At 39.1% G+C, this 22,121-nt stretch overlaps 1 protein-coding gene across 2 annotated transcripts in view; it reads left to right on the forward strand.

Annotated features, from left to right (window-relative positions):
- KDM2A (lysine demethylase 2A) overlaps nt 1-22,121 on the forward strand; it is a 106,691-nt gene that overhangs the window by 61,315 nt on the left and 23,255 nt on the right. For both annotated transcript variants that reach the window (XM_026483086.4, XM_044378450.3), the window contains exons 4-12: nt 480-558; nt 972-1,018; nt 5,435-5,613; nt 10,686-10,792; nt 11,152-11,245; nt 12,388-12,541; nt 13,588-13,703; nt 18,454-18,580; nt 21,469-21,863. In XM_026483086.4, the coding sequence (XP_026338871.1) occupies nt 480-558; nt 972-1,018; nt 5,435-5,613; nt 10,686-10,792; nt 11,152-11,245; nt 12,388-12,541; nt 13,588-13,703; nt 18,454-18,580; nt 21,469-21,863 (1,298 nt within the window). The remainder of the gene's footprint in view (nt 1-479; nt 559-971; nt 1,019-5,434; nt 5,614-10,685; nt 10,793-11,151; nt 11,246-12,387; nt 12,542-13,587; nt 13,704-18,453; nt 18,581-21,468; nt 21,864-22,121) is intronic.

The raw sequence follows: 22,121 nt of genomic DNA on the forward strand, positions 1-22,121 counted from the left end.
TATAAATACAGACTTCGCAAACCCCTTGAAACCTGCCTCTCAGTGTGCTTTTCCTGTATCCTGAGAGATGCAGCTTAGTAACGAGTGTATATGATCTAACAGAGCAAAACTACATACAGAGAAACAGCAAACACTATCTCCACCTTATTACTTAGGATGTTTTTTATTTTTTTTTATTTTTTATTTTTAAAAGATTTTATTTATTTATTTATTTAACAGAGAGAGAGAGAGAGAGAGAGAGAGAGACAGCCAGTGAGATAGGGAGCATAGCAGGGGGAGTGGGAGAGGAAGAAGCAGGCTCCCAACGGAGGAGCCTGATGTGGGGCTCGATCCCAGGACCCTGGGATCACGCCCTGACCCGAAGGCAGATGCTTAATGACTGAGCCACCCAGGTGCCCCTAGGATGTTTTTTATGATCCTTTTATCTTTTTCCAACTGTACTTCTTGCCTTTCTAACAATTGTTTTCCTGTGGTGACAGATTTTAATGTAGAGTATATCCAGCGGGGTGGCTTGAGAGACCCTCTGATTTTCAAGAATTCTGATGGACTTGGAATAAAGTAAGTATTCTTGGCCTGATTGGATGTGGTTGCAAAATGACCATGTTACACCAGAGCTATAGACAGTGGTATAGATAACCCAAAGCAGTAGATAATTGAAACTAATCCTACCTTTTAGATTTTAAAAGCGTGTATTTTTCTTCTTTTGTGACAAAAACAATTCATAGTTGTTACAGTTAAATGAGAAAATACAGGTGAGTTAAAAAGAAATAAATTTAAATCTCTTAAAATCTCTTCTTTTTATTTATATTTATGTTTAAAATATATTGTTTTATATATATTTAAAACATACTGTTAAACCTAAATATAAGATTTATGTGTCTCAACTTAGGACTTTTTAGTACTCTAAGAAAAAACACACTGACTAAAGAAGGTATGCTTCCCATTTATGCTTACTGGTGTTTGTTTCATAGAATGCCAGATCCAGACTTCACTGTGAATGATGTCAAAATGTGTGTGGGTAAGTTTTAAGCTTTGTGGCCTTTGTGTCTTTTAGGCAAAGATTTAAGAGTTGGGACTGAGTTCTAAATTTCTGACTGAGATTTAAGGCTTAGGAACATGAAAGTACATATTTGATTAAAGTATACTGCTTGAAGTAGTTTCTTGATAGAAACTACTGTTAGCAACTGAGAATTTTCTCAAAGGGAGTTACAAAGTTGCTTCATTCAGTACTCATTAGGCATAGAACTCTACTTCTTTCCTACGTACTGTTTTATCACTGTGTGTCCCTCCTTCTCTCCACGAAGAGCCTGTCCAGGACATTTTATATCTCTGAACCAAGAATGAAACTTCATTCATATCTGTGATTCTCTTCCGTTCCCTAAAAGCAGTAGAGAAATTTCCTGGAAATTTTTACCAGTGCTGCATTTGGTAACTTGGCCAACGTTTAAAACTTTGTAAGCTGTAAGCTGAAGCATGGAACTCTTGATCTGGGCATTGTAGGTTCGAGCCCCATGTTGGATGGAGAGATGACTTAAAATCAATCAATCTGTGTAAGCTGAGAAATAGATATATTAAGATTTCTCTTTATCAGTGACTGGTTAACTTGAATCTTTCGTCTGATTTATATTTTATTCAAAATTTAGGAAAAGAAAGTAAATTGGATCGATCTAATTAAAGAAGAAGGCTTCCTGGTGTCAGTAAAGATTCAGGTCAATTTTCTGCAGACCATTTGGTGTTCAGTGTAGCCCTGAGACCCACTAGGGTCATTAGGAACTCAGACATGGTCACTCTCCTATACACATTAAAGCAGTAAAATGGATTAAAACCTTTTGGAAATGTTTCCAACAGGTCATGAAACAAAAGGAGGTTTTTCTGATGCTTTTCTCCCAACATTACAACTTCTATTAAGTTTTGTCCTCTATCTTGAAGTTCCAGTGCAACCTCTTGCTTTGGGAATTAAGTATTGCAGTACTGTCTCTTAGCCACTTGAGGGCCCTTTTTAGATAGCTGAATAACTTTCTATTTATCCAAGAGGTGAAAGTCACAGATAGCCCAGGTAGAGGAAAGTTCTCTGATTCCCTGTATGTTTTACTCCCTCACTATTTCTTTGTTAGATTCCAGCTGTCTGCCTGTCGCTGTGTATTTCCTAGTATCTAGCACAACCTCTGGAATATAGTAGGTACTGAGTAAATCTGTTGAGTAATTAAAATGCTTTCCCACTCTTCACAAAGCAGGGGCTCTCTCAGGGGACCTCAGAAAATCTTCTTGAGTACTTAGGTCTGTCACTGGACTTCTCTTCCTAAGAGACCTCCAGGACAGTAATAAGTTAATGGACAACCAAAGCTTTTCTCTGTTGGTCAGGCATTCTTGTGGTCTGTGATCCACAGATGCACTGCATCAGAATCATCTGTGGTACTTGTTAAAAATAAAGACTTCCGGATCCCATCGTAGATTTATGGTACCCAAATTTCTGAGCTATACAAATAGAAGGACTTAATGAGTCACTTACTCAATCACTAGTCTCCTTTTGGATTTTTTCCCACTTCCTTCCCACTTTTCCTATTTCTTCTGTAATATGTTCACTGCTAATAATGATCTTTGGAACCCCTTCATAGCCTTATATTTTACAAATAGACCTTTGGGTGGTCATAAATATCCTTGCCATGATTTAAAATGCAGCGGTGGGGCACCTGAGTGGCTCAGTTGGTTAAGTGTCTGACTCTTGGATTCAGCTCAGGTCATGATCTTGTGGATTGTGAGATCGAGCCCCCATCAGGCTCCATGCTCAGTGGGGAGTCTTCTTGAAGGATTCTCTCCATTTGCTCCTCCCCCTGCTCGCTTGCACACGCTCTCACTCTCTCTCAAATAAATAAATAAATAAATAAATAAATAAATAAATATTTAAAATAGAGCAGTGATTATGTCTAACCAGCAGACTTTGCATAAATTTCAGCTGATGCCTAACTTATGTCCATCCAAGTTGTTTGAAGTCCAGATATTTTTTCTAGGACAGCTAATGATTATCAAAATGTAGTGAACAAAATATTGGTGATTGCAATAATCCATTATCAATACATGTAGTTTGGCTAATCCAGTCTTCTTTTCTACCTCAAGTAAAATGCTACATTTCCAGTGTTAGTTCATGTCCCATAAAGAAGAAAACCAGTCTGTTGTGTAAACTTTAGGTGGTATATATTGGTTGAGAGTATAGACTCAAAACTGCCTGGTTTCAGATTTCAGCTCTGCTAATTACTAGCTGTGTAACCTTGGACAAGTTACTTGAATATGAAGTGCTCAAGATAGTGTCTGACACATAGTACATGCTCGATAAATGTTAGCTATTATTATGAGTCATTATTTTACCTAAGTGCTCTGGTAACTACAGAGTCTTATGGACTCTGGTACCATTGGCAAAATGGAATTGCTTTTGCTTTGCAGTCTTGAAGGAAAGCATTCACTTACCTTTTTTTAATTGTGGTAAAATACAAATAACAAAATTTACCATTATCATAGTTTTAAAGTATATAGTTCAGTGGCATTAAGTATCTAGTTCCAGAATTTTTTCATCACCTGAAACGGAAACTCCGTATCTCCTAAGGAGTCACTTCCCATTTCCTCCTACGCACAGTTCTGGCAACCACTATTGTACTTTGTCTGTGGATTTGCCTGTTGTGGATATTTCACATAAATGGAATCAGAAAATATGTAGCTTTTTGTGTCTGTTATTTATGTATTGTATTATGTTCCAGCATGTAACAGCACTTCATTCCTTTTTAGTGTTGAATAATATTCCATCGTGTGGGTATACCACATTTTGTTAATCCATTCATTTATTAATGAACATTTGGGTTGTTTCCCTCCTTTGACTGTTGTGACTAGAGCTGCTTTGAACATTCATCTACAAGTTCTTGTTTGAACATCTGATTTTGACTCTTTAGATACAGAGCTAGGAGTGGAAATTGCTGGGTCATATGGTCATTCTCTTTTTAACTTCTTGAGGAACCACCACCCTGTTTTCCATAGCAGCTACACCACTTCACATTGTTACCAGCAAAGTCTTGAGGGTTCCAGTTTTTCTTGCTAGCACTTGGTATTTTTACTTATATTCTCAGTTGTATTTTATTGCATTCTGCCATGTCTACTTTATTGTGGCCATATTCTTGTCTTCATGTTGTCTCTTGTCTGTGACTAGACTGTAAACTTCTTGGAGGCAGAGGACCAGGTCTTCATACTAGTTATATCCATGAAGGCCAGGTATATAGTAGGTATTTGTTAGTTTCTTACAAATTAAACAGTATTCTTAATATTCCACCAGTAGCATTTTAGTCTCTACCTTTCTTGACCACTATTATCTTAAATTTTTTAGCTGACCTGCCTCTCCATATCTTCTCTTATGCTTCTGCCTCTGCTTGCAATTCTCTGTTGAATCTTTCTTGTTTAGATTCTGTTTATTCTTAGGCCCAACTTAAATGTCTCTTCTTCCCCCTCTTTTCCTAAAAGGCTTCTCTGGTCAGTCCAATGTTATTTAAAAAAAATTTTTTTTTTCCTTTTATTTTTACTAGTGTTTAATTGACACCTGCTTTTATGTTAAACATTTTACTTCATTGACTAAATCCACACAGCAGCCTACAAGGTGATGTTATTCTGAAGTTATAGAAGATATTAAGGTTCAGAGAAGTTAAATAACTTTCCCAACTATTATTAGAGCTGAGATTTAAATTTAGGTATCTTTGGCTTTAATGCTATTGCTTTTCCCCCCATGCTATTTTATGCATTCTGCCTTTTGTTGTAGTTGTTACGGTTGGTTGAGAATCTGATATAGATCTTTATGTCCATCATGGTGTCTTTATCATTCAGTAAATATTTGTTTAATGAATGAAAAGGGGGATTTATATTAGAAATGCTTAACAGGTTTGGGAAGTAACTCTTAAAAGAGTTACAAAAGAATGTATCACTGTCTAATGGATCCTTTATTCAAATTGTGGAATAAATCTAGGTCCTCAAAACTGCTTCAAAACAATGTAGCTCAGTAAATATGAGGATTGACTCTAGAGTTGGTCTAGGATTTTTGAGTTCTAGGGTTTTTGTCCTACAAGTTACCTAATACCTAGTATTTTCTCATCTATGAAGTAGAGATTTAGTACTTAACATTTAGAATTGATGAGATCGAGTGTGAGATATTGAATATAAGATTCATTGCCTGGCCATATAGAAATATTCCATAGGGAATTGCTTTTATTAGTACTTGCTGTCGTTCCCATTGTCTGTGGTTTGATTTTCTGTTGATTATCCCCTTGAGTGACAACTCCCTTTGTTTATTTCTGAATATCCTAAATAAAGGATAGCTTATTTCCTTCCACTTGTATTTTATATTCTTAATATATTTAAGGACAATAGTGGCTCAATAGAGATGATTGATACCTCTTCGTGGCAGGGAGTCGTCGCATGGTGGATGTCATGGATGTGAACACACAGAAAGGCATTGAAATGACCATGGCTCAGTGGACACGCTACTATGAGACCCCAGAGGAAGAGCGAGAAAAACTCTATAATGTCATCAGTCTAGAGTTCAGCCACACCAGGCTGGAGAACATGGTGCAGAGACCCTCCACGGTTAGTCTAATCATGTTTTCCACATTGTCATTGTCACCAAGAGGGTTGTTTATATAATGGGAGAATTTATAACTTTTTATACATACCAAGATGAAATTGATGAACAAGACAATTTGATAATAACCTTCATTTTAGAAAGTTCATCATTTTCTAAAATCACCTAATTTTATTTCGGGAGGGGCCATTTAATTCTGATCACCAGTAACCTAATTTAAGAGTAACATTGGTCTTTGCATGTAATGGAGAAGTGTCTTAAAATTCACTCTTAAAAGAACTGTCAGTAGGAAGTTTGCCTAATTTTTATCTTGTGGGTTTACACTTGCTGAAAAGCTTGAGGGAAAACTAGAGACAAGGGATCATTTTTATGACATGGTTTCTGGAGCAGATTCCACTGGATGACTAGTATCAATAAACTGACAAGCCATCCTGAGGAAAAGTTATTTGTTTTTGATCCTTAGCTCTCCTGAAGGTGGATACTGATTTAGCTCATCTCTTTGCAAAGTAGTGGCTGTCTACAGAATGTTGAAACACTTATTTCCCTTTTGAAATATGCCTAGTCATTTTTGGACCATTTTTATTCTTTTAGTTCCTATCTCAGAACTCATTTGAGTTACATATTTCACCTAGAACAGCAGAACTAGCAATATTCTAATCATTACTTTTAAAGAAATGCAGAGAGTCTGATGGGGGGCTCGATCCCAGGACCCTGAGATCATGACCTGAGCCGAAGGCAGATGGTTAACCCAGGCGCCCTTGTGTCTTACTCTTGATCTCAGCCCAAGTCTTGACCTCAGGGTTGTGAGGTTGTGAGTTCAAGCCCCATGTTGAGCTCCGCATTGGGCTCCATGCCCATCCTCATATTTAAAAAAAAAAAAAAAAAAAAAAAAAATATATATATATATATATATATATATATCACACCTGGGTGGTTCCATTGGTTAAGCATGAGTCTTGATTTCAGCTCGGGTCATGATCTCAGGGTTGTGAGATCAAGCCCTGCATCAGGCTCTGCATTGAGCATGGAACCTGCATAAGATTCTCACTCACTCTCCCTCTGCCCCTCCCCACTCGCTCTCCCAAATAAATAAATAAATAAATAAAATGAAAAATAAATACAGAATTTCTCACTAGGAAAACTTTTTCTCCCTAGAATGATAAGAATTCTTTTTATATTATTATCATTCATTTGGTCATGTGGAAATATAAGAAGACAGGTGGTTAGAATGTAGCCTTGTTAGGGGCACCTAGGTGGCACAGTCAGTTAAGCATCTGGCTCTTGGTTTTGGCTCAGGTCAGAATGTCAGGGTCATGAGATCAAGCCCCTTGTTGGGCTCTGCGTGTGGAGTCTGCTTAAAAGATTCTCTCCCCCCCCCCTCAAATAAACAAATCTTAAAAAAAAAAAAGAATTTAGTCTTATTATTTGTCAAACATGGTCCACTTAATAAATAAATAAAGAATAAAGGGTGCCTGGCTGGCTCAGTAGGCAGAACATGTGACTCTTCATCTTGGGGTCATGAGTTCAAGCCCCACGTTGAGCATAGAGCTTGCTATAAAAAGAAATTTTTTTAATGTACAATTCAGTGATTTAAAATAAATAAAGAATAAGAGATGTAAGAATCACAGTAATGTTTATAAATTTTAATATTTAATATTTAAAATTAACATTGTTAATATTTTTAGAATTTCAGTTTAAAAATAAAATGATTATACCTATAAAAGTAAAATTTATGGGGCACCTGGGTGTCTCATTCAGTTAAGGTTTTGGCTTGGTAATCTCCGGTTGTAGGATCGGGCCCCACATCGGGGCTCTATGCTTGGCAGGGATTCTGCTTGTCCCTCCCCTCTGCTCCTCCCCCTGCTTACATGGGTACACTCTCTCTCTGATTTATAAGAAAATCTTAAAAAAAAAATTTTTTTTTAAAAGCAAAACTTAAACTTTTCCATTCTTAAAATTTAGAAATGTGTCATTACCTGAAGCCTTTTTTGTAACATTCTTAATTTATTCATTTTGTCCTTTTAATGATAAAAATGCTACATCATTTTATAACAGAAAAATAATAGACCATTAAATGGAGGAGTAGAACTAAGGAAGGGCTCAAAAATAGAAAATTTTTTAGAGGGTAGAGAACAATGCACCAGTATTTTTAAGGGACTCAAAACATGGCTAGAAAGATTGAGTGAGCTGTTACCAAGGTCACCTCCTGAAAGCAGAAAAGCTTTTGTTGACCTTAGCATGTAAGCAGTAATATGTTTATTCTGCTGGGGTATCATTTATTTATTTACTGGAGTATTTTTTCCACACAGTGTATCTCTCCATTTATCTAGGTCTTTTCTAATACATCTCAGTAATGCTTTTTCAGAAACCAACTTTATTGAGGTACAATTGACATACAATAAAATATACTCATTTTAGTGTACGTTTCAGTAAGTTTGAATAAATCTCATTCGTGTAATAATCTTTCACATAAACTACATAATCTCTTGTTCTCTATGACATTCACACCTTCAGAGTTAGCTTATTATTAGTTCAAGTGCCTGCCACATGCTGAGCACTATGCTAAGTGCTAGAGGACCTGTGGAAAATAAGGTCATTCTCATTCTCAAAGAGCTTAGAGTCTCACGGGGAAGACCAGAGGATAGACATTTCAGCAAATCACAGTAATGGTGAGTGCCTCAACAGTGAATAAATACAGAGTATTGGGGCAATAGGAAGGACCCCCCCCCCCAACATAAACTGGAGGAGAATTAGGGAGGGGACCCTCTTTGGAAGAATTGATAGCTAAGCTTGACGTGAAGGAGATAAGGAGGCAGAGAGTGAAAACTAGAATTGCAGGCAGAAGGAATAGTCTGTGTAAAGGTGTGCAACCTTTAAGTACCTTTTACAGGGTGTTAGCCTAAAGGGGGATTCTCTGGTGAGAAGATAGAGATCATTTTCTGCTGTCATTCCAGCAGTCCCTGAGAGGTAGATGAAAAGCAACATATAGAGTGTGCAAATTTGTTTGGTGGTGGGGAAATTAGTTCATGGAAGGCCATGAGTTTTTTGGGGTTTTTTTTTTGTGTGTGCAGCGTATGAATAGATTAGTCCCTAGGTATTGGACTCCTTAGCAGTTTGGCCCTAGTATTGATGCAGAACAGGTAGAATTGATGATTACCTCTGCTGGAGACTTACTCTCACGTGGATCAGGCCATTTAGCAAAAGGCCTATCCAGAGCCTAAAGATTAACCTAAGGAAAAAAGTATGAATACCTTAACACAATATTCTCTTGGTAGTTAGACGATACCTAATAATACCAGTTAAAGAGAGGCCAGAATGAGTATTGCTGCAGGTGGGAAATTCTGGCCAAAGAAGTTCAGCTTTCTCTGAATGAACAATTGATTAAAAAAAAAAAAAAAATACCCACATGTTCCTAACCCTTCCTTTCCCCATCCAGACATAAGAGCTTGTGGTGTCTTGAGCAAGTAAGATTTTCCTTATTCTGTTAAAGGCTTTCCAAAGGAGAATACCAGGAGATGGGAGTTGCCGACCACTATGTGAAGAGAATAGAAAGTAGATTTTGAGGAAAAGAAAGGAAGCTAGAGTTATTCAGTGTTCTAGGTCCAGTGAATGCTTGGTTAAAACTGTTGGCTCCCTGAGCAGAAATCCTTTATAAAGTAAAGCAAAAAAGTTAACCTTCATAGTTGCTCTTCAATTTGCATGTCATTGGTGTTCCCTTCTAGCCACTCTCCCACAGTTTACATCTGAGTGTTCCCTAGACACCTGCCTCATATCATTATGCACAGATTGTATGCATTTTGTCCAGGTCTGTATTGTAAGGGAAATAAATGATCAAATGTAGATTTTGTTGTAAAGCCTACCAGATACGTGTGTTTTATAGCCTTAAGTTAGACATTTGCAATGTCAATACTATACTGGATTCGTGGTTTGGCTCACATTTTAGCTACCTTAGACTGTTTCTTGGAGGTCAGTGGTCACGTGGTACGCACATTTGAAGGTACAGGACACGCTACAATTCATTGTAAAGTGCAGATAAGTTCATACTGCTGTCACTTTCTTTCAACACATTTTATTTAAAATAGATTCCAGGGCGCCTGGGTGGCTCAGTCGGTTAAGCATCTGCTTTTGTCTCAGGTCATGATCCCCAGGTCCTGGGATCGAGCCCTGCATCAGTCTCCCTGCTCAGTCGGGAGTCTGCTTTTACCTCTCCCTCTGCTGCTCTCTCTCATGCTTTCTCTCTCTCAAATAAATAAATAAATAAATCTTATAAATAAATAAATTGATTGATTCCTAAAATCTGATAACATTATTTTTTAAAAAATTTTAACATGTATTTACATGTAATACTCATAATATCACTGTGAGTTAATTACCCTCATTTTACAAATGAATTCCAGGGACTTGCATGTGATCCTGAGAAAACATGATAGACCTGGAAGTTCTAGTTCCTAACTTACTAGATTCTATAGCACATTGTTGTGCAAGGCCACAAATCCCTATTGGATTTCTTTCCTTTTAATTTATTCTTGTTTTTATTTTTGACATCTTAGCTCCTCCAACAGTGTTACATCTTTTGATAAGTTTATCGGTACGTTCCAGACAGTGCCTTTTATTGAATCAGAAAAAGACGGCTGATTCTACCAGTATTGACACAGAAGAGACGCTGCTGTGCTCTTTAATGACTTCATGTTGATTAGTGCTGTCTTTATGATAATGTTGATGGAACCATTAGTCTTTATTCTCACTGAATAAATATTTCTAGAATGTTTGCTTACTGACCCTGGGATTCACCAACAGATTGTTTGTTTATAATTAAATTATAGTCTTTCAGGGGCATCTGGATGGCTCAGCTGGTTAAGTGTCTGACTCTTGATCTCAGCTCAGTTCTTGATCTGAGGGTCATGAGTTCAAACCCTGCATTGGGCTCCACGCTGGGTGTGGAGCCTACTTAAAAAAAATAAATAAATTGTAGTCTTTCAGTGTGTATTTTGAGAAATTCTATTTTTCCTGACTTTAAAATTCTCTTTAATCCCAATCCTTCCATTGAATCCTAAATGTTTCCTTCTCCTTTTTAAAGGTGGATTTCATTGACTGGGTGGACAACATGTGGCCAAGGCATTTGAAGGAAAGTCAGACTGAATCAACAAATGCCATCTTGGAGATGCAGTACCCCAAAGTACAGAAGTAAGTGGCTTTCCCTGTGTTTTCCTCAGGTGCATTGGGAAACCAAAATGATAGCAAGGACTGTTTCCTCCCTTCAGAGCCTTGCTCTGTGTCCTCAATGATCAAAACGATTAATTCTTTAAACAGTAGGCTTTACAGTTCCAAAGGGAAAAATGTATACAACAGTGTCACAACCATGATTACATAGTTTAAAGAAAATGTATCGTCTGATGATATGATGACTTGAAATTGCATTCCTCTCACTGACTGGGAATTGATTAGGCGGAAAGTGGGGTGCAAAAGGGAGAGTGTGGCATTGGGGTAGGGCAGGCTCTCTTTTTTTAATCAGTGCTCTAATGCTGCTGCTTTTTTTGGGTCAGGTACTGTCTAATGAGTGTTCGAGGCTGCTATACTGACTTCCATGTGGACTTTGGTGGTACCTCTGTTTGGTATCACATCCATCAAGGGGGAAAGGTACGGTCATAGTCGTAATGGGGGTTGGAATCTGAAGCTGGGTTTATGACTCTTCTTCAGTTCAATTGTCCCCTATTCTAGAGAGAATCGTAGATTAAGTTGACCTTCTTGGCTAGACTTCAGTAGGAATTAGTATTCATCTAGTCTGCTATCATTACACCAGTATTGGCACAATACTAGCGTAAACCTCAACAGTCCTATTTTTAGATTCCCAGGGCAGAATTCTCCAAATGAAGGCAAGAAAGTGGTTTTAGGAAGATAAGATAATTTCTCTACATGGAAGTGTAATAATGTAATAGAAAGCAACACAAATTTTGTGTGAATTCACAGTGATATCAGCAAATTAGAATCCAGACCACCTTTCCCTGTATGAGGGCATTGATCTGCAATGTGGCCAAAGGAAGCCTTTAAGTCCTCTCTGAGGATGTGACTAGATTTTGAAAGATTATTCTCATTCATAAAGAACTATATTCCATCTTGTCAGATTGTTTCTGAATGCTATGTGAGAACAGAAATCTAGGATTAATGTCAGAGGTGTATAGTATTATACTCTTATTGTTAACCTTTTTTCCCCTTGCTAGAAGTGGATGCATTTGTGAGAGAAAAAGTAGAACTAGAATGGAAACAGATAATGCTTTTAAAATGTGAGGTCCTAATTTAGAACAACTGTACCTCCAAATCCAAAGTCATTTTGTTTACTTTGGATCCATTTCAGTGATATCTTAAGTTTTGTCCTTTTGATCTTGGTTACTACCCTGGAACAAAGCAACCTAGGCCTGTCTCTTGAAGAGATTGTACCTAACTGTACTTCTTAGGACTATAGAGGCCAGACAGCTAGGGGCAAGTAAGGGACTTCTAGGTAACAAACCGAATGCCCCTCTTCTCTCTCAGTCCTGGATGGTTCTGGACGCTACAGTCAAACCCCCAGGAAGCTCTAATGCCATTTCAGCAAGTGAAGGACAAAAAAAGATCTACTTCCTTAGGGCCTCTAGAATTGCCCAAGTGGTCAGGTTCTATAAGCTAGGAGAATTGCTTGCTGCTCTTCTACCTGTTGGCCTTAACTTTGTACCTGTTTATCAGTTGAGGGAGACGACTGGGTCATGTCAATGGCTGTTAACAGACTCAAGTTTTTTAACTCACAGGTCTTCTGGCTCATCCCCCCTACAGCCCACAACCTGGAGCTGTACGAGAATTGGCTGCTGTCAGGGAAACAGGGAGACATCTTTCTGGGTGACCGGGTGTCAGATTGCCAGCGCATTGAGCTCAAGCAGGGCTATACCTTCGTCATTCCCTCAGGTAAGCAAGATGGGGAAAAAATGGGTTGTTTAGACACTTCTTTTCTTTAAAAAAAAAGGAATTGATGGATTACCACCAAGAATGGTTATGATTGGGTGAGCAGAAAACAGTAGTGTCCTTTCCTGTCATTGTGGAGTATCAGATGCTAAGAATTTGGATTTTTAAAAAAGGCACTGATTTTCCACTAAAAGCAGAATTGCCAGTGGTGGGGTGCCTGCGGGGCTCAGTCGGTTAAGCAGCTGCCTTTGGCTCAGGACATGATCCCAGGGTCCTGGGATCTAGCCCTGCATCGGGTTCCCTGCTCAGCAAGGAGCATGCTTCTCCCTCTCCCTGCTCGTGCTCTCCCTACTCATGCTCTCTCTCTCGCTCTGCGCATTCTCGCTCTCAAATAAATAAAATCTTAAAAAAAAAAAAAAAAAGGAGTGCCAGTGGGGGCTTTTCAGATTTACTCATTTGGGTACCACATTAGCTCTAGGTAATCAGAATCTCTAAGGATAAGACCTGGTCAGCAGGTGATATCTAACCTCCAGATAAGAGCTTCCTATTCTAAGGGATGGCTGCAAGGGGGGGTAGAAATTAACGATATTTTTTATCACGTCACTAGTTATAAAGTAAGTAGAGCACAGATTTTGGAGTCAGAGATATGTATTAGAATTCTGTGTGTTTACTTGCTAATACCATGTTGGTCAAATATTTAAATCTCGGTTGCATTTTGTTGTGAGGGGTAAATTGAAATACATGGAAACTCCTTGTGCCGCACCTTCACAATAGATGCTCCCATAAGTAGAAGCAGCGTTTGTTAAACTTGCTGTATGCTGAACACTTTACATGCATTTTCTGATTTAATGCTTACTAACAACCATATAAAGTTTAATTTTTATAGAGGATATTGGTTTTATAGAGGATATTGAGGCTGCAAGAGATTAAATAACTTGACCAACCACTAAGTGGCAGAATCAGAGTAAAATGTGTGATTCTACGAGTCTTTTACTAGTTCTCTGAGAGAGCCGTATTATAACATGCTTAAGCCACTCCCTTTCTTCTAGGCTGGATTCATGCTGTGTATACTCCTACAGACACATTAGTCTTTGGAGGCAATTTTTTGCATAGCTTCAATATCCCCATGCAGTTAAAAATATACAACATTGAAGATCGGACACGGGTAAGTAATTCTGCATAACAACTGGATGTGCAAGAGATTATCTCCATTTAAGACAGATGTTATAAGAGATTCATTCATTGGTAGTTATCTCAAAACTTCAGTTTTTCTCTGAGTTAAAATGCAGTGTTCACATTTCGGGGACACTGAGAAAGCTTTAATGAGATCTACGTGCTTGGTTTGGGGGGCTCTAATTGGTATCTTGGATTTTTATAGGGCTTGAGATGGACATTTGGTAATCGATGTTTTCAATTTTTATGCTCTTAAAATAATTCGATATAATGAGATTTATCAACTCAGGACTCACAACTTTGAATTCGTGTATCTTTCTTTACACCAGTTACTATCCACCACCCAAACTGTTGTACTTGAATAAATCAGCGTGCATACTGCTTTTCCCAGCTGGGGTTCCTTGAGAGAATGAAGTCCTTTAGAGAATGATTTATACATCTTTTTTCCTGGTTTTCTCTGGGAGGGTATGTAGCTGATACCGTTCTAGATACATAGGGAAAAGAGTTAGTTCCTTACAATGCAGTGGATGCCCTGGCAAGAATTGACAGACTTTTTATGTAGAGGATCAGATAGTGAATATTTTAGGCTTTGTGGGCCATACAGTATCTGCTGCAAGTACTTAACTGCCTTGTAGAACGAAATACTGAAACGAATGAGTATGGCTCAAATAAAATAAAAATTTTATTTATGGACACTGAAATTTGAATTTCATATAGTTTTCCCATATAACAAAATGCTCTAATTTTAGTTGTTTTTTTTTTCTCCCAGATATTTAAAAATGTAAAAAACCCTCTTAGCTAACAGGCGTTACAGAAATGTGCAGCAGACCAAATCCACTCGCTGCTGTTTGCTGGCCAACCCATGTCTTAGGAAAACAGGGCTTTATTCTTTAGCAGAACTCAAGTCTGTAGGGGCTGACTTATGTATGATTAAGGTATAGATGGTATTGACCTTAAACAGCATTTAGAGTATAGAGTCTTTAGAGCGTATCTGATGTTCCCATCTTGCTCTCAAGTAGTTCAGCAGAATAATAACAACAGTGTATATGAATAGAGATGAGCAAAGGTGGGGAAATGTTAATAGCTTGTGAATCTCGAATAATGCTGTAGGTGGTGTTTGGTACTGCGCTTTAAACTTTTTGGTGGATTTGAAAGTTTTCAAAGTTAAATTTTAAAAATCGCCATTAGGGGGTGCCTGGGTGGCTCACTCTGTTGAGCATCTGTCTTCAGCTCAGGTCATGATCCTGGGGTCCTGGGATCCATCCCCTCCTCGGGCTCCCTGCTCAGAGGAGAGCCTGCTTCTGGCACTCCCCCTACTCGTGCTCTCTCTCTCTCAAATAAATAAATAAAATCGTTAAAAAAAAGAAGAAGGAAGGAAGAAGATGCTGTGCTCATGACCTGAGCCGGAACCAAGAGTTGGACACTTAACCGACTGCGCCACCCAGGTGCCCCTGGAGTGCTTTTAAAATAAATTTTATAGGAGTTCCTGGGTAGCTCATTCAGTTGAGTCTGTGCCTTCAGCTCAGGTTACGATCTCAGGGTCCTGGGATTGAGCCCCCAATCTGCTTCTCCTTCTCACACATGCCCTTGCGCTCTCTCTCAAATAAATAAAATCTTTTTTAAAAAAATGTATTTCTACTTGTTTGTTAAGAGTAATGAAACTACAACAAAATAGTAGTAAGTTTGAAATTGTAATAATAATAAAAAGTTAAAACGTTTCAAAAGAGAAAAATTATGTAATTTCATGGTAAAGTACTCTTACTTAACTCCAAATCATTCTGAGGTAATACCACCTACCAACTGTAAGATTCAATCTGAAAATTAGGTTTTAGAACGTATTTCCCCTTTTTGGATAAAACTATTATGCCTATGAGTTATGACTTAATTGATAAATTGCTCAGTTTGAAGGAAGAAAGGGAGAATGTATATATAGTGACATAGGTGAAATGAGTTACTTTATCTTTGCTCGAAGTTTCTTGCAGACTGTTAAACTTACAATAACTGATCTCGAGGGACACCTGGGTGGCTCAGTTGGTTAAGCGTCTGCCTTCAGCTCAGGTCATGATCCCAGGGTCTTGGGATTGAGTCTCGTATCAGACTCTTTGCTTGGCAGGGAGCCTGCTTCTTCCTCTGCCTGCTCTGCCTGCCCCTCTGTCTGCTCTGCCTGCCGCTCCCCTTGCTTGTGCTCTCTCTATCTCTCTCCCTATCCAACAAATAGATATATTTTTAAAAATTTAATAAAAATAATAAATAAATAACTGATCTTGATTTAACTAATATTCCTGGACTTTGTCAAAAAATGTCAAATTTCTGGGGCGCCTGGGTAGCGCAGTCGTTAAGCGTCTGCCTTTGGCTCAGGGCGTGATCCTGGCGTTCCTGGATCGAGTCCCACATCAGGCTCCTCCGCTGGGAGACTGCTTCTTCCTCTCCCTCTCCCCTGCTGTGTTCCCTCTCTCACTGGCTGTCACATAAATAAATAAAATCTTAAAAAAAAAAAAAAAAAAGTCAAATTTCAGTCTAACCACCATATTCCATTTTCTTAATTCTTTCATTCTAAATAAGGAACTCCTCTGTGTTTCTGTAAAATTTCACTGAGTCCCCTGCATATGTACACACAGTGATTTTTTTAAATTATTATTATTATTGCTTTCTACATCAACCTTCTATGTGCCGATACCAATCTGGCATCCATTTAATATGTTACTTTACAAAAGTAAAGTGTGTTGTGAATTTAAGACAATGGTTTTGGTTTCTTTTGCCATGCTAGTGTGGAACTACCATACTATTTAAACTTGAGTGTTGGTGATTATTCTACTGATAGCACTTAAAAGCTCAATAATTTGTAAGGAGGATTTAAAAAATCCCCCCCCATCAAAAAATTCTAACCCAGTCTTAGAAATTTATATGCTCTGTGGTGTCTGGCAACATAGATAAAATATAAGGAGGCAAGTTGGGTGGGTGGGTGGTATCTTGGCTGTTATTAATGCAGTCTGAAGAGTCCCAAGTAAAAAATCAAAAGTTTGATGCCCTATTTTTTTTTTATTTTATTTATTTTTTACTGCCAATATTACTCAGCTCTCAACAGAGTCCCAAAGGGCATTAGAATTTTGGCTTGTCCTGACCTTTTAGTAAAGACCCTTCCAGAAAAGTGTTAATATGCATAAAAGGTGAGAGAGGACTGTATATTATATTTAATTTGGGGGGACCTAGTATCTATTAATTGTTGTGGTTCCCCCCACACATCTACCAAAAGTAAATTAATTTGATCCTTTTAAAAATAAACTTCTATTTATATATTTTTAAGTAGGCTCTAGGCCCAATGTGGGGCTTGAACTCCTGACCCTGAGATCAAGAATTGCATGTTCTACCTACTGAGCCAGTCAGGCACCCCTAATTTGACTTTTTTTTTTTTTAAAGATTTTATTTATTTATTCGACAGAGATAGAGACAGCCAGCGAGAGAGGGAACACAAGCAGGGGGAGTGGGAGAGGAAGAAGCAGGCTCCCAGCAGAGGAGCCTGATGTGGGGCTCGATCCCAGAACACTGGGATCACGCCCTGAGCTGAAGGCAGACGCTTAATGACTGAGCCACCCAGGCGCCCCTAATTTGACTTTTAAAATAAAGGAGGAAAGACCTCTTTTAGTTGTTAAAACTGTAGTCACTTAAGATACCCAGATTCAGAGCCTAGCTCCTCTGAATTGGAAATCTAATGAAAAGTGCACGCATCTCCTGCCTCGCAGTGAGGAAGGTAATCTCATTCCACAGTCATGCTCTGTGACCTGGTGAAGGGTTTTGAAAAGGGCCTTCTATCCAGATCTCCTTGATTCAGGAATACTACCTGACATGGAGCTTTGAAAAGGAGATGAAAACGTTCTCAGTTGCATATTCAAAACAATCTTAAAAGTATTGTTGGACTTCTCCTTTTGAAAGCTGTCGTCTCTAAAAGAAGACAACAAAATATATATAGGATACTCCCCATTGTTGGTTCTCCTCACTGATTCATCCATGCTGATTTGCCTTTGTTTCGACTGTGCTAGATCTGAAGGGCAGTGCTTCTTGTTTTTATTCAGCTGGAATGATTTCATGCTGCTTCTAGAGAGAATGAAAGGAACTAAAGGCAGTGGCTGATTAGGCCACGTGGAGCAGCAGTCTAATTTGTGGATCTGCAGTTGGGGCAGACTGCAGAGAGCACCGTACAGACCAGCTGAGAGCTGATGGTGGGAAAGTATGCAGTCTTGTGTCCTAGACTAGATGTAGCTTGAGAGCGAGTCTCTCTAATCGTACTTTCCTATAGGTAGGGACATAATAAAAGCATTTAACTTCATCTCATGTCCTGTTGTCCATTAGATTCTTTGTCCCATGGCTTTCTCATTCAGGTTAAAACTATAGTAAAGGTAGGACTGCTTGGCAGGCCTTTGTATCCTAAGACCGCTGAAACAATTTTCTCAAGTGTATTGTGTCTTATTCTAACACTTTACTCTCTGTCCCAAAACTTACTTTTTGATGCTTTCCCAAGATGCCTTCTTGGTGGTTTTGAAATACCTTTTAATTGTAGTGTTTGTTTCCCAAGACCAACAGTTTTTAGGTTGACAGATCCACTTAGGTTCGTTCCAAATGCCACCCTAGATGTTGACTGGAGAGTGTTTTTCCTGGGCTAATTTTTGCAGTGATTCAGTTTGTCTTACTCGCTTTGCTTGAAAATTGTTATGAGCTTGTTTTTCTCATTATTTTTTCCCGTGTAGGTTCCAAATAAGTTCCGTTATCCATTCTACTATGAGATGTGTTGGTACGTGTTGGAGCGCTATGTGTACTGCATAACAAACCGCTCCCACCTAACTAAGGAATTTCAGAAAGAGTCCCTCAGTATGGGTAAGTGTCTGCACGAACATGAATTTACCTACTTGGAACTACCAAATTCATTCATTGGAGTCGAACACTGGTTACAGCTGATCTCCTACCCAGACATGAGTTACTAGGCAAAATGAAATATCTCTTTGTTTGAATTGTTAATACTTAGCTCTTTAAGAAACATGATCACGTGTCTACTATGTTTTATTATATAAAGAATGATCTTTGGAACAATAAAAACTAAACAGTGTCATGCTAACTCTTAGTGTATTTCAGGCACTTTACTAAGCAGTTTATATACATTAAGTTCTAGTTATTACCTGTGAGGTGGGTGGTATTATCCTCATTTTACAAATGGTGACATTTAGTTTCAAGGAGATTAAAAAACTTGTCCGTGATCTTATAGTTAATAGATGTGAAAGCTACAGTATGAATCAAGTTGGTAAGACTCTAAAATCTATATCCTTAACCTCTATGCTTTAATGTTTCCCTAATTTATATCAAGAGAAGTCTTTTATTGGATGGCAAGATACTTTTAGTTACACATTTTTAGGTCGTTTCATGCCCTAAGGTGTGGAAGAGCCAACACTGTAATATCCTATGGTCACGTCTTTCCCAGAATCTTCAATCTAAGCCAGATATTTTTTTCTTCAGCATTGTCCTTTGAGCATAGTTTATATTCTTGTTCGAAAATAAAAAATGGCGCCTGGGTGGCTCAACCATTAAGCTTCTGCCTTCGGCTCAGGTCATGATCCCAGGGTCCTGGGATGGAACCCCGCATCAGGTTCCCTGTTCAGCAGGAAGCCTGCTTCTCCCTCTCCCACTCCCCTTGCTGTGTGCCCTCTCTTGCTGTCTCTCTCTGTCAAATAAATAAAATCTTTTTAAAAAAAGAAAAAATGATCACCCAGTACATGAAAGCAGGATACAGAATTGTATATGCAGCATAATCCCAGTGCAATCATAGTCATGCACAGAAGAAGATGGAGGGGCGCCTGGGTGGCTCAATCAGTTAAGCATCTGCCTTCGGATCAGGTTGTAACCTCAGGGTCCTGGGATCCAGCCCCGTATCAGGCTCCGAGCAGGGAGCCTGCTTCTCCCTCTCCCTCTGCCTCTCCTCCCACTCGTGCCCACTTTCTCTCAAATAAATGAATAGAATCTTTAAAAAGAAAAAAAAAGATGGAAAATATATCCGCTGTTGAGTTGTTATCCAGGGGTGGAGGGATAAGGGATGACTGACTTCTTTGCACCATCCTACATTTTCTAAATTATTAATAGTAAACATATTACTTGTTTTCCCATTTGGATTGGTTAATTTAAGTTTTTATTCAAATTCCAGTTAGTTAACATGCAGTGTAATATTAGTGTCAGGTGGGCAATATAGTGCTTCAGCTCTTCCATGCAGCACCTGGGGCTCATCACAACAAGTACAGTTCTTAATTCACATCACCTATTTCACCCATACCCCCACTCACCACCCCTCTGGTAACCATCAGTTTGTTCTGTACAGTTAAGAGTCTGTTTTTTTTTTTTTTTTTAAAGATTTTATTTATTTATTTGACAGAGAGAGACAGCCAGCGAGAGAAGGAACACAAGCAGGGGGAGTGGGAGAGGAAGAAGCAGGCTCATAGCAGAGGAGCCCTATGTGGGCCTTGATCCCATAACGCCGGGATCACGCCCTGAGCGGAAGGCAGACGCTCAACCGCTGTGCCACCCAGGCGCCCCCAAGAGTCTGTTTCTTGTATTACTTTCATAATAAAAGACCAGTGAACATTTAACAATTTTTCTGTCATTAGAACTGTTATTTTGACTATCAGATCTTTTAAAAAATACTTTGTTTTGTTGGCCATATTGATAGGCTTTCAATTCCAAAGTTTAATTTTATGACCAGAACTTTTAACAAAACTATATGTGCTTCGGGGTGCCTGGATGGCTCAGTCGTTAAGCATCTGCCTTCGGCTCAGGGCGTGATCCTGGCGTTCTGGGATCAAACCCCACGTCAGGTTCCTCCGCTGGGAGCCTGCTTCTTCCTCTCCCACTTCCCCTGCTTGTGTTCCCTCTCTCGCTGGCTGTCTCTCTCTCTGTCAAATAAATAAATAAAATCTTTAAAAAAAAAAAAAAACTATGTGTGCTTCATACTCTCTGCTTTTTAAAAAGTTAATGAAGGGGGGCACCTGGGTGGCACAGTCGTTAAGCGTCTGCCTTCGGTTCAGGGCGTGATCCCAGCGTTCTGGGATCGAGCCCCACATCAGGCTCCTCCGCTAGGAGCCTGCTTCTCCCTCTTCCACTCCTCCTGCTTGTGTTCCCTCTCTCGCTGGCTGTCTCTGTCAAATAAATAAATAAAATCTTTTAAAAAAAGAAAAAAAAGTTAATGAAGGGGAGGTGCCTGGGTGGCTCAGTTGGTTAGGTGTCTGCCTCCAGCTCAGGTCATGATCCCAGAGTCCTGGGATTGAGCCCCACGTCATCGGGCTCTCTGCTCAGCGGGGAGCCTGCTTCTCCCTCTCCCTCTGCCTGCCTCTCCCCCTGCTTGTGCTCGCTCTCTCTCTCTGTCAAATAAATAAATAAAATGAAATAAAAAGTTAATGAAATCATAACCCCAAATTTCAGTTTGTACTTTATAGCCATTTTCAGCTGACTTATTTCTAGCACACAGTTCACGGACCCTTCCCAATCTTTTGAAAAATCAATTAATTGATCATTACCTTAGTTGTTCTACTAACTCAGGATCCTATTCTTACCTGTAACTATGATTTTCAACAGTGAGCAAATAGGTTGGGATAAGGAGAGACCATTTTAAAATGTCACAGCTTTATCATTTATAACTTCAGGGTCCCTCCCATGCTGCCTGTTTCTCTTGTTGATCACACAGTCAAGTGGCATGTTCTTACTGTATTTTTTCTTCTTACTGGCAGACTTGGAATTAAATGGGTTGGAATCTGGAAATGGGGATGAAGAAGCAGTGGATCGAGAACCAAGGCGCCTGAGCAATAGGCGTTCTGTCCTCACTAGCCCTGTAGCCAATGGGGTTAACCTGGATTATGACGGACTGGGCAAAACCTGCCGAAGTCTTCCAAGTCTGAAGAAAACCTTGTCAGCGGACTCATCCTCTGACTCTAGCCGGGGCTCCCACAATGGCCAAGTGTGGGATCCCCAGTGCAGTCCCCGAAAGGACAGGAAGGTGCATCTGACCCATTTTGAGCTTGAAGGCCTCCGCTGTCTTGTAGATAAGTTGGAGTCTCTGCCACTGCACAAGAAATGTGTCCCCACAGGGATAGAAGATGAAGATGCTCTTATTGCTGATGTGAAGGTAAGGGTTGGTTATGTTGCATGATAGCCACTGATCTGGCGCGGACAGGCAGTTTCTCAGCTCTTAGGAAGTACAGGAATTCTGGATAATCTGGTTCATTGAGAAAGACGTTAATGTGTGTGTGTGTGTGTGTGTGCGCGCGCGCTGCACAGTGTTTATATTCTTAAAGTGAGGTTAGGTGCCTGCTGTGAAAATACTGACATTTTTTACATTAAGTTAGGACTTAAATTTAGTCCTAAAAACACAGATTTCAGATTC

The sequence above is a fragment of the Ursus arctos genome, unplaced genomic scaffold, assembly GCF_023065955.2.
Source record: "Ursus arctos isolate Adak ecotype North America unplaced genomic scaffold, UrsArc2.0 scaffold_23, whole genome shotgun sequence".
Taxonomy (NCBI): Eukaryota; Metazoa; Chordata; class Mammalia; order Carnivora; family Ursidae; genus Ursus; species Ursus arctos.